This window comes from Sclerotinia sclerotiorum, genomic scaffold, assembly GCF_000146945.2.
Source record: "Sclerotinia sclerotiorum 1980 UF-70 scaffold_2 genomic scaffold, whole genome shotgun sequence".
Classification (NCBI taxonomy): domain Eukaryota; kingdom Fungi; phylum Ascomycota; class Leotiomycetes; order Helotiales; family Sclerotiniaceae; genus Sclerotinia; species Sclerotinia sclerotiorum.
The window spans coordinates 201,709-214,167 of record NW_001820834.1 but is presented as its reverse complement, the minus strand read 5'-3'; the positions used below and the strand labels follow the sequence as shown (position 1 = coordinate 214,167).

Genomic DNA, 12,459 nt, shown 5'->3' with positions numbered 1-12,459 from the left:
TGCGCGTATGCGCCCATGACGGTATCCCCACCATGAGGAGTATTTATTCTCTTTTTCCTTGTGAGTATTGGTTCCCAGTACATTATAGTATAGTATATGCCTAGATATATCATATATATATACATGTATGAAGGGAGGAAAGGGAGGAGGGTTCATAGGTACAAATAGGTATAGGTACTCGAAAATTTTTGATAATTTGGGTGCTTCTTCTTTTTGGGATGGGAAAATGGGAATGGAGATGGGATTGGATTTTTAAAAGTAATGGCGTGGTATGGGGTGGAATGGAGTGGAATGGAAAATAGAGTGGAATTTTAAGGGGGATGGAAAAGTATTTAAAAGTAGTAAAAGTAGTAAAATGAAATGGAATGGAATAGAGTGAGTGCAATAGTTTTGGCGTTTTGATTGGGTTGTGAGTGAGTGAGTGAGTGAGTGGATGAATGTGTAAAGGCTGGAGGTTGGAGAAGGGGATGAATATATTGTTATTTATGAGTGAGTAAGTGAGTGATTGAATGATGTATATATAATGTGATAAAATGGATATGGATATGGATACGAAGGTAGATGTGGATGTGGATGTGGATATGGGGATGGAGACGGAGATAATATAAGGTATTTAATGGTTGAGGGTAGATTTGGAGTAGGTTTGGGATAAATTTGGGGTAGATTAAAAGAAAGAGATTAATAAAAAGGGCTTGGGAGAAGGGGAGGGAAGTGGAGGAGGGTTGGTGGGCGAGAGTGGGGGGTGGGTTGATGGGGATGTATGTGTCACGATTCACCATTAGGATGAGTGTCCTAGGATAAAAATGAATCACGTGATAAGGAGCCCTGAGGAGCCAGAAAGCTCCTGGAGACTCCCTTTATCGTTCATTATATAGTTAGAGTAGTTTCATAGTTTAGGAGCTTCGTGCTCAACTTAGTTATCAATTAGTTTACCTACATTCTACTTGATCTAGCAACGACTTCACTTCCAAGTGAATACCAGTGATAAAGCCTTAACCCATAACTACCAACCAGACGAAACCTTAGGCAGCCGCTGCCTCCAGCACAGTATCGTTACAGTATATTTGATTTTGTTTATAAAACTTTTATTTATATTAGATATAATTATATACTTTTATAAAGATGATACAGTCTTACTTGCTCATATATAGGATTATTGCGATATTTTATTTTTGTATTGATATTATCAGGAAAGGTATGCTGATTCTGTGGCGTAAATTATTTGTTACGTCGGACTCCACAAAGCCCATTACCACGTGATTAAATCACGTGATGGACCCTACATAATATGCACGAAAAATAAAGGTCCAACATATTCTTAGGTCCAGGACCTTTCGGGATCCTGAAGGTCCATAGCATGAAGGTCTATATAGTCAGGACGAATTTCCTTTGTATAGAGCTTCGTGCTCAAGATCAATCATTTAGTATACTCTACTATTAGTTACGAATTGCATATCATCATTGTCATTACCTTAAGTCCCTGCTTGACGCCTAGTTATAAACTACCTCGAGAGCCTAGAGCACTTCCACGTGATCTAGACGGCAAACCTCGTAACACAAATAGAGTATAATAAATTTTTATGTCCAATATTAGCTCCATTCTTGATGAAGATTTCAGTAATGGGAAGAAGTTCATAAATGCTTAACTGCTTCCAATTTGTCAATGAGAGAGGTGTGTGGGACAATACCATATTGATAATAGTTTTATTTGCCATAAATATCCGTAAGATAGAGAGTCCATTGGCCAATTGGGTTCTAATTATGGAGATAAAGAAAGAGATGTTCGTAAATCATACTGCATAGATAGGAAGAGAAGACTACTGCCTAACTCTTGCTCGATTAAGACAAACAGACTATGTATGACCACTAACTAATTCATCGCTCTCCAAAGAAGCGACGAGCGAAATTCTAAAACAAGAATTTCCAGAGAGCGCAAGCGCTAATATCAAAACCTAGGACGCTGCCGTCAAAGTCGCTCAATATACTCAACTTGCTAGTTGACTTATGTATGCTTCTCCACAAGCTACTAAAAATACCTGCGCTAGTTTTTATCAACCGCCTACTAGGACAGCTAGTTGTCGAAACCTCTGGGGTGCCTTATCTGAGTCAAAAATAGAATTCACAGACATACAATGATCCTAGAACCCTACGAGTCAGTATGAAATACTTGTTCCCTCTTTGTATCCTTTGCTATCAAATTATATAATAAATGCCATTGAGCTATCAGTCTAACATGAGATCGAAGCTTAACTTGGAGTCACGCAGAAGAGTGTCCAATTCTTCACAGTCGGTTTATTACACTGTGTGTGGGAATATTGAGGGATTGAAAGATCTCTTCCATAATGTCTTAGCGTTTCTTTGAGATATTGATGTTACTCCTGGCTGTAACTATACGCTCTTTCGTGAGTTGATTCCTCAATTCTCAATTGACTTAAGCTTATATTGATCAGTGGAAAATATAATACTCAAAACAGTACGCAACTCCAAGTTTTTAACTTGGGCGGGATTGATGAAGATTATAGGTACGTAGCGTCGATTTCTAAATGTGAAAAGCTGCAAGCGGCTTGTGTAGGCCAGTAGCAGGAGCGAACACTGCTTGCAAAAAAGCCTTTGATTCCATCTTGAAGGACTCGTCCTCCAGAAAGCCGAAGAATTTCTCTGATACCTCACAGCCAGACACTTTGATAGAAGAACGAAAACAAAAAACTCAGCAAGCTATACAAGATTGTTGGAGATTTCTTGGGGTTGCTCCTAACTTGGAGAGCAAATCCCAGAAATCCAGAATAAATTTCCATAGTCGATGCCATGAGTCGCACAACTTTGATGTGGGTGCTGCACGAGGAAATGAGAAGTCCCGCCCAACTTCCTGACTACAGTGCCGATGCTGGCATTTTGGATATGTAGCCCATCTCCTATCGCATATGCTATGACCGAAGCCGCACATTGTGTGATATTTCTGCTTGAAGCGTGTGTAACGCAGAATGCTACTTCCGCCTATCGAAATAATAAGCGGCCAACTGAACTCAACTGCACTACACGGGTTCCAGTTAGCCTATTATTCTGGAGTACTTGTTAACTTATGGTGCATTTGTCGATATTACGGGCGTGAAGGGGTTTTACTCCTCCTATGCACGCTGCGCCAACCGATATGTCAGAATTCCTATTATATTGTTGACTACAATGCTCATATCAATACCACTTCCATCACAGAGCAGACACTTCTAACAGTCACAATCACCTACAACAACCAGAAGCCCTCGAACTCCTTCTGGATCACTGGATACAATTCAGCACATGCCCGCGTCTCAAAGGTTCTCATCATATAAAACTTAAATACTCAAAATCACATAAGGATTTCAGGATATAAACAATACCAAAAGACCATACTTATTTAAATATGTATATTACTCAAATAAAACGAAAGCCTCCTCTCCTCTCCTCTCTCATCTCTACATCTACGACTTACTTCCCTTCCATCTACCCCCTTCTTTCTCCCATCTTCACTAAAACCAACAAGAAAAAAAAATGTCCACATGATCCTCAGCATCACCTACACAAAAACTGTAGAAAACACATAAAACAATCAAATCGTGCAACTCTACCCATAAATGAATAGAGAAATATTTATATAGGGATCAAGACTGACCGAATAGAGTAGGAGAAATACTTCTATAAAGTCTACTTTTGAGATCCCGTTGGGTGATTGTGATGTTGAGGTTGAAGAGAGGAGTTGTGGATTGTGTTTGGGTTGATAGGGGAATATGTAAATGGAAAGGTGGGAAGTGGGGGTGGAATTGAAGAGAAAATGGAAATGAAATGAAAAGCAATGAGGAAACTATATTGCTAAAGTAGAGGTGATAGCTGATTATCACGTAAGGGTAGGGTGATGTGATGTTGAGAGTGATTGAGAATACGAGGAATGATGTGATTAAGATCCTATTAAATGAGTAGGGTTAATTGCATCTAATAATGTGGTGCTCATACTGAAAGGGACAAGTGAAGAGAATAAAATACCAGAACCGTATGCTGCACAGGCAAATGTTTGGAAATGCCAAAATTTGAACTTGAAACTTATGCCATAACTTCTAGAAGGGTTCATAATTGGTTCATTGATCTCTCAAAAGCTCTCCCCAAATCATTGTGCTAGCACACCCTTCCTCCAAATCATCCATCATGCAATCTTTGTCACCGAGGTATCGATCGTTTCAATAATTTGGAATCGCAGGTAGTTGTTGCGCAAGATATTCATTCCGAGCACCTTGCTACATGATATGCAAAGTGACCCTTTTAATGCTCCAAATACATATCATGAATGTAAGAAAAGGTGACCACCACAAATTTCCATCCATTTATTCCTCAACAATGTTACCCTTCTCCGAGACGTACAAACCATCCAAGAACTGTTATTACTGTCAGTAATAATTTTTTGAAGGATAAGTAACTTTTATGCCTACCTTTCGGATATCCTTGTTTCGTACTCTGCAGATTTGTTGAATGTCGGCGGCGCATTGGGAAACATCCTCAAGGGAGTTACCAGATAATTGAAGCTCATCCTTAACGTTCTTTGATGGCTCGACAGCAACACCTTCTCTCATTGGAACCTTACGAACGATCTTCTCGCCGATGAAGTTTCTATTCCAATATAATCAGCATTTCCATCCTCCAAGCGAAATTCTTTCCTTTTGAACCATCATACCTGATCTCAACAACTGGGATATCCTCTGGTCCCTTCTCAACGTTGACGTTAATTGGGAAATGTGCGTAGACATATCTCATCTTGTATTTGAAACCCTTGGTAACACCGATGATCAAGTTGTTGATGAGAGTACGGACGGTTCGGAGAGTAGCGACGTTCTTGCGGGCTCCGTGGTGAAGCTCGATCTTGATGACATCCTTCTTTGGCTGGGAGAAGTTGACTGCCAAATGGCTAAGATCCTTGTGGAGTTTGCCTATTTCGATTGTATTAGATTTGCGAATTGGCTGATTGTCGATCGATGTAGAAATTGTTTACCTCTTGGTCCCTCAACGGTAACTTGGCGGGATTTGATGGCGACCTTGACTATTCAATCAAATCGATCAGTATTCATTCTTCATCTGCAGAAGTTTTCCTTCCAATATTCTTCAATGCGCTTCATCAATTCCTTCCAGCTCCAACTGCAATCTGCCTCTTCGAATTTCAACAATCCAATAATGAAAAACACCGTACTTACCACCCTCTGGGATGGTCAGAGTCTCTTCGGAATGAATGTACTTCATTTTGGCCGATTTGTCGAATGTCGTAAATGGCGAAAAGGTGTAATTTACTGGCCGTCGTCCTAGGTAAGAAGTTCAAGATCGCGAAAATCAAAATTGTTGTGGGAAGCGCTAAAAATTCGCTAACGAGGGACCGAAAAAAGCAAGAACTTTTGAGGTCACGTGTGCAACAATTTTTAACTTCACATTGACCTTTACTCAAGAACTTCGAATTCACTACCACCATGCCATGATAAAAAATGACTGAAATCGAAAAGGCGAAGGGTTTAACCTATGTTTGAATGGCTCCTGTCAGCTCACAAAGTAAGGCTATTTATACGGATCTCAATTGGATTCCTTACAACTGTCTTTTCTCGGGCCAGAAAGTTAGATCTCATGGAATGATGCTATGAGGGAGGGGGAGGATATGAGATACTGGTCTATCTCTCTTTGAACTCGCAAGTCTATAAAGTAAGGCATTGGAACGTTGTTGCTCGTATTCTCAATATGTAATATCCCGACTCATGGCATGGAGCGATTGAGCCCTCGACTTAGTACCCCTTGTCAATGTATATTTCTTGATCAACAAACCTTCGTGTCTACTTGATGAAGGCATCCCTTCTTAAGCACATGGCCATACCCTACAGGAGCATCTAAACAGTTATTTACTGATTATATAGCCGGTACTAATATTGAAATACAGATTTCAAATCTCATTATATAATAGCAATTTCTCAATCCAGATTAAAGTGTAACTATTCTCAATTATTATTAAATTTATTTTTAGATCGATAATGTTCAACTTTATTTATTTAATCTTTCAATTCTCCTCAACTGTGACCAAAAGGGTGTTTATAGACCAGCAATTGTATTTAACTTAGAATCTACAGGTGAAGAGCACCTGTAGATGGGGATAGCTACTCTATATATACACAAATGAATGGCCTAGCCGCAATGGCTAGGCAAAAAGAAGTCATATTTATTCCTCCAATGATCTTACTTTACCGATAACCATTGATACCGAGTACTTGTCCGGATCTGATCCTCAGGTCACCTAAATCGCATACTAATCTCGAGTAATCGTATCATGTGTGGACATGGTTAATGTACCTGAGGTTTCTTATATAATAAAGGTGGGAGGAAAGCAGGGATTTCCGTCACATTACCCCCTCCTTTGAAAAAGCGAGTCCTCGCGCTTTTCATCATAGGTCTGTCACCCGTTTCATCGTCGTAGTTGTCGTCTCCAGCGTCATATCGTTCAATCCATCGAGGCAAGGCCTTGGGTGGTCCAGCCTTATTGGGGTTGGCAATGTGGAATTCCTTAAGTTTATGTGGAGAGTATTTGAGATCATCTGCTGGATACCAAGTAGGGTCAAGCGGATGATCTTTCCAGGAAACTTGATACATAATGTTCTTGTACCTGAGTTTCGAAGCTAAGATCTCCTCCACCTCCCATTCTTCCTCTCCGGTGACATTAATTGGAGGAGCGGGGGGATTAACTTGGCCGGGAAGTGGGTCTTCCGCTGCCAATCGGAGCTTTTCGGGAGGAAATACGTCGAATATGCGCATAGAGGCAGGCAGGGCAAGGCGGTATGATTCACCAATCTGTTCAACAATCTTGAAGGGCCCGGAATTGGGGAAATCCAACTTCCGAGAGGGGCGCTGGGTCTTGTAATATCGGGAGTCCAACCACACTGTATCTCCTACCCTAAAGTCGGGAGTACGGCGGTGTTTATTGTGCTGTTTAGCCATCCGATCTTGAGCGCGCTGAATTTGCTGTCGGGCGAAATCCCAAGCATTATGGGCACGCGTAGCGAATTCGTGGGCTTGTTCAACGTTAATTTTGTCTGTAGGATTGGAATTATGTTCTTTCCAATCCCAATCGATGCGAGGCTTGTATCCATAGAGCACTTCAAAGGGGGTCATCTTGCTGAGGGTATCATGAGGCAGAGTGAGCTGAGCGTAATCCATCAATGGGAGCAACTTTGACCAGTTATCTTGATAATAATTCACGAATGGGCGAAGACGTCGTTGCAAGTATTGATTGTAGATCTCCGTTTGCCCATCAGTAGCGGGATGGTCAGTAGAAGAATGTACTAGCTTGATTTTCAAGATAGAGGAGAGCTCGTGCCAGAATTGACTGACGAATTGGGTACCTCTGTCGGATAAGATTGAGGAAGGAGGACCGTAGTAACGATAAACATGATATATGAATAGCTCGGCGAATTCTTTCTCTGAGCACTCCTTAGTACAAGGAATAGAGATAGCTTGCTTGCTGAGCCTATCGATAACAACCAGAATATTGTCATACCCATACTTGTCTTTATTGAAGCTACAGAAGTCCATTGTGATATGTTCCCAAGGGCGTTGAGGAATACTAAGGGGCTTCAAGAGTCCAGGCTTTTTATCCCGCGGGACTTTGGAACGTCGGCATAGATCACAATTCCTGACGTATCTAGCAACATCGTCTCGAAATCCTTTCCAATAATAATGCTCGGAAATGAGTAATGAGGTTTTCTCAGCATTTGGGTGGGCAGTGGTAGGTTGAGCATGGACTTCGCGGATGAGATAGGTGTGTAGATTGTCAGTAGAGGGGATGACTACTCTTCCCTTATGAAGGAGTAAACCATTCTCAATAGTGAGTGGGGATCTTCGATTGGGATCCTCAGAGGCACGAATAGCTTCTCTGCGCATAGCGGTGAGGCTAGTTGAATTGCGGTTAGCTTCTAAGATTCTGTCGATTACTGTGAAGAATGGCTTGGCTCGTTCGAGAGGTGCCAGAATAGGAGCTTCCTTTGCCTGGCGGAGGATGTTGGGATCTAGTTGATCAGGTCTAAACAACTGTTGAGCGCGTTGTTCCTTCTTTTGGTGATTGGTGGCTTGGATATCATCCTCACGGCGGGAAAGCGCATCAGCCAGAGGGTTTTCTTTGCCAGGGCGGTACATGATGAGGAAATTGAAGTCGGCAAGGAGTTCGGCAACACGAGCTTGTCGGCTATTCAATTGTTTGGAGGTCATAAAGTACTCCAAAGCTTTATGATCAGTATAGACCTTTACCTGGAAAGGGGATCCTATGAGTTCGGCTCTCCAATGACCAAAAGACTTTGCGATAGCGGTAAGTTCTTTATCATGGACAGGATAATTAAGTTCTGCAGGAAGCATGGTCTTCGAGAAATAGGCTACGGGGAACCAGTGATCATCATGCTTTTGTGATAGAACAGCGGCGATTACTCCATCGGAAGCATCGGTTTCGAGCATGCTTTCAAGCTTGTAATCGTAATGTCGGAGTATGGGAGCAGTGGTGAGGAGACCTCGTAAAGTATTGAAGGCTTCTTTGCATTCCTGATTGAAAGAAAAAGGGACATTTGTCTTGGTTAGATGGGTCAAGGGTGAAGCTATTACTCCATAGCTAGGAATGAATCTTCGATAGAAATTGCAGAATCCTAAGAAGGATTGTACACCTTTCAGAGTGGAAGGGTATTGCCATTCCTTCACGATAGCAACCTTATCAGGATCAACTTCAATACCGGTAGTAGAGATGATGAACCCCAAGTACTTAGTCTTGGTGACATCGAATTCGGATTTCTTGAGGTCTGCCTGAAGGCCAGCATCTCGAAGTCGTTGCAGAACCTTACGGACATGAGTATCATGTTCCGAGGGATCCTCAGAATAGATGAGAATATCGTCGAGATATGCTGTACAGAAATCATCGAGGTAATCGAAAAGAATATCATTCATATAGCGTTGGTAGGTGGCAGGACCATTGGTAAGACCAAATGGTAGAACTTTGCATTTGTATGCTCCGTATCGAGTACGAAAGGTAGTATACTCTTCCGATGCTGGATCCATACGGATGCGGTGGAAAGCTTGGCGAATATCAAGCTTGGTGTAAATTTTGGCACCTTGGAGGCGCGCCAGGGTCTCGTCGATCAAAGGGAGAGGATAACGATCCTTGCGAGTGAGAGCATTGAGCTTGCGGTAGTCGATACAAAATCTTAAACTTCCATTAGATTTCTTAACGAAGAGGACAGGAGCAGCGAAGGGAGCTTGGCTTGGCTCGATGAATCCTTTAGACAGATTATCGGTCAGATATCTTTTGACAACCTCTAATTCCTCAATAGACATTTTGTATAGTGGAGAATAGGTTAAAGATTCCTCAGCTCTATCTTCCAATTTGATCGAATGATCGTAAGAGCGATGAGGTGGTAGGATATCCGACTCTTGTTTGCTGAAAACATCTTCGAATTCGTGATATTTATCAGGAAGCGGAGGTTCATCGGGTTCTAACATAGCTAGGAGGGCTAAGGCTTTCGTGCTACGTTCTTTGGAAGAGCGTTTAAGGGCTTGTTCAAAGGTAGCAAGTTCATTATGGCGATCTTGTTCCTCATAGCGTTGATCGAGGAGGGTCTCAACCTCATGATAGGTACATGTAAATAACTGATCCTTTTCTGTAGATTTTAAAAGATATCGATTAAAGATATGTGCATCGATTGCAGCGATATCCAATATTGAAGGGGTATCCCATGATGAAATAGGGTAAGTTAAACGTGGTTTCCGAGGATAAGGTTGAGTGGGCTTAGGCGGAGTCTCAGGGCTTTTCAACAGTTTATTCATTCGAACAATATCTCTATTTAAAGACTTCTCGTGGGTATTCCCTCGCTTTGATGAAATGGTTGGGGCCAATGTTTCTAAAGCAATGGTATCATTGTGATCTGGTTGGCTCAGCTGGGGATCAATCAATGGAGTGGGTTCAATTGGATCGGATTGTTCGATTTGGTCGATTTGGTCGAAAGATTCAACCAAATTGATCTTTGGAGCTGCGATATCCTTTCCAAACTTCCGATCCCTTCGATCGGCATCGTATTGGTGATAACGATTGATAGTTTTCTGGATAGGGAGAGAGTTTCGAGGAATAGTGATATATCGCGAAAAAGAAACTGAAGGGGGGGTGCTTTCAGGCCACCTGAATTGTCGTCGGCGACAGTTCAACCAGATGTCATGGTAAGCTAACCATTGGCGTCCGAGAATAATACGATGACTTCCAAGTGGAAGTATCAAAAAAGGGGTTTTGCGTTGTATACGCTTGTCTATATGTAAATCAAAATAACTAACAAAAGAAATATCATATTTCCCAATAGTGCCATCGTATCCTTTAACAGATAGAGGTTTGGGAAGCTTGCGCGTTTTTGCTTTTGAGAGGAGGTCCAGATGTTTAACCGTAGCTGGATCCATGAAAGCATAACCATTTGCTCCAGAATCGATCAGGGCATCGAATTTTACTGCGATCCCATCACGTACCAACATGATAGGTACTGTGATATGGGGACCTCCAAGAAGGGTGCGTAAATCGAGTCCTGACATATCCTTTATGAATCCCATAAGCGAGACAGTGCTTATGGTTGACCTTTTTTTGATCGAGGGAGATCTTCCTCGGAGCTTGTGAATGTATCCAATGCATCTTCATATTTCTCACTATAGTCCTCATGGGCATCGAGAAGGGCGACCTCATCGACTTCGTTGAAGCTTACTACATTGGTCTCGCGAGAGGCAGAAGGTTGTCGATTGGATTGGATATTAGGGGTGTTGAATGTGCCGTGCTTAGGCAGGACAGCATTCGGAGGGATATTTCCTCGGGCGGCCGATGAAGCAGGAGGCGAACGGACAAATCCGGAGGTTCTGGATTGTTGTTGATCGGAGCGGAGTGTGGTTCCAGGGTTCTGAGTGCCAAGAGTTGGGGCTTTGGCCCTCTGATAATTGGGCCGGGCATCAAGTCGTTGTTGTGCGATATCAGAGTTCTGCAGGGCTCTAGCATATTCTCCGACTGTGCGTGCTTGATGGAATTCTTGTTTGTTGTCGTGTACTAAACGATATTGGGTCTTATCAAAGAGATCGTTCTTCAATCGTTCATCGTCAGTAATGGCGGCACGAGTAGCAACATCTCGAAATCTACTATAGAACTCCCAAAAGTGTTCTTTTGAAGACATACGCAAAGCGTTGTATTCAATATTGGCGGTAGCAACCTCAGCGGGGTCTGTAAGGATAGCGACGACATGATCCACTAGTGCATATGCATCGTAATCATCATCCAAGTAAATACCTTCGAGCAGGGTCATGGCTCGATCTTCGGTCTGATTGAATACCCATGTACGGCGTGCGTTCTCTGATCGGAAATCATGGTGGTAATCGAGAAGGTGGCCTAGGATCATCTTCTCCCAAGCACGTATACGGATATTAGGAGCCTTCCCATCCGAGAGTTTAGATGAAAGATTGGGAATGCGTCTCTCTGGATAATATGAGGCAGGGGGATTTAGCAATGATTGTTGTCGTACAGCTTGAACCTGGGGGGTCTCTCTTCCTGGACCACCGGAGAAATCAACTTTCCGTTTTGATAACAAGGGAATTGATATGGGGCGGCGGGGATCGGGTGCAGGCGTTTTTTCGATTGAGGGAAGGGCCTGGTTCTCGGGGTAATCCGGGTCGTGCCCTGCACTCGCGGGAGTGGGGTGGAAGGGGCTGTGTTTCCTAGCGCGTGGTCCTGTTTCTTCGGGAGGAACGATTGGTGGAAATGGTCCTTCCGCCATTCGTAATCGGTCCGCTTTCATCTCGTCGACGTAATTCGTTTTGGAGCTCCAATATCTGATTGCGTAGCTCGAGTTGCATTGAGGCATCTGAGGGGATGGGCTGGGAAGCTTCCGTAGCAGAATATTGAGGTAAGGGATGTGGTCCTGGTAATTCGGAATCATTAGGGTCTTCGTCGGATAAGGATGGTGGTTCTTGCTCTTCTAGTTGTGGAGGAGATCGTGGTAGTGCTCCAGAACGAGCGAAAGGATCTGTTAAGGTAGGAACTTTCTCTTTTCCTTTCCGGCTTCGTGTATTCACTCCAGAGGTAATTGGGGAGTTGGCTGGTGATTCCTTCGGAGGGGCCATCTTGTTATGTAGCAAGTGGTTTCCGATTTTGTCGTTTTTATTTTTTTAAGGGGTTGGGAGAGCCTTACGTCGAGAGAGTGCGTCTCACGGAATTGGGGCCTTCAAAAGGTTCTTTTTGCTTCACCTCCGGGTAGGTGTAGAACGTCTTTTGGAATTAATTTGAGAGGGTGGTTTGAATGTTTATTAACGACTGATCCCTCAGTCGAATCGAATATAATAATGACCTGTAGATAATGTGACCAAAAGGGTGTTTATAGACCAGCAATTGTATTTAACTTAGAATCTACAGGTGAAGAGCAC

General features: G+C 42.7%; 3 protein-coding genes across 3 annotated transcripts; all 3 read right to left on the bottom strand.

Moving 5' to 3' along the window:
* Window positions 1–2,539: 2,539 nt before the first annotated feature.
* Window positions 2,540–2,944, bottom strand: SS1G_01158 (predicted protein; the record flags this gene model as incomplete). Its single annotated transcript, XM_001596915.1, has 2 exons — window positions 2,540–2,679; window positions 2,722–2,944. 2 exons carry the CDS (start codon window positions 2,942–2,944, stop codon window positions 2,540–2,542), a joined length of 363 nt encoding a protein of 120 aa, XP_001596965.1.
* Window positions 2,945–4,349: 1,405 nt separating this feature from the next.
* SS1G_01157 (60S ribosomal protein L9) lies at window positions 4,350–5,256 on the bottom strand (the record flags this gene model as incomplete). The annotated part of the gene is made up of 5 exons (XM_001596914.1): window positions 4,350–4,400; window positions 4,455–4,632; window positions 4,697–4,949; window positions 5,012–5,059; window positions 5,211–5,256. The coding sequence occupies 5 exons, from the start codon at window positions 5,254–5,256 to the stop codon at window positions 4,350–4,352; spliced, it is 576 nt and encodes a 191-aa protein (XP_001596964.1).
* A 1,077-nt stretch (window positions 5,257–6,333) lies between these two features.
* On the bottom strand, window positions 6,334–12,159 carry SS1G_01156 (hypothetical protein; the record flags this gene model as incomplete). The annotated part of the gene is made up of 3 exons (XM_001596913.1): window positions 6,334–10,586; window positions 10,706–11,515; window positions 11,787–12,159. The coding sequence occupies 3 exons, from the start codon at window positions 12,157–12,159 to the stop codon at window positions 6,334–6,336; spliced, it is 5,436 nt and encodes a 1,811-aa protein (XP_001596963.1).
* Window positions 12,160–12,459: the final 300 nt, after the last annotated feature.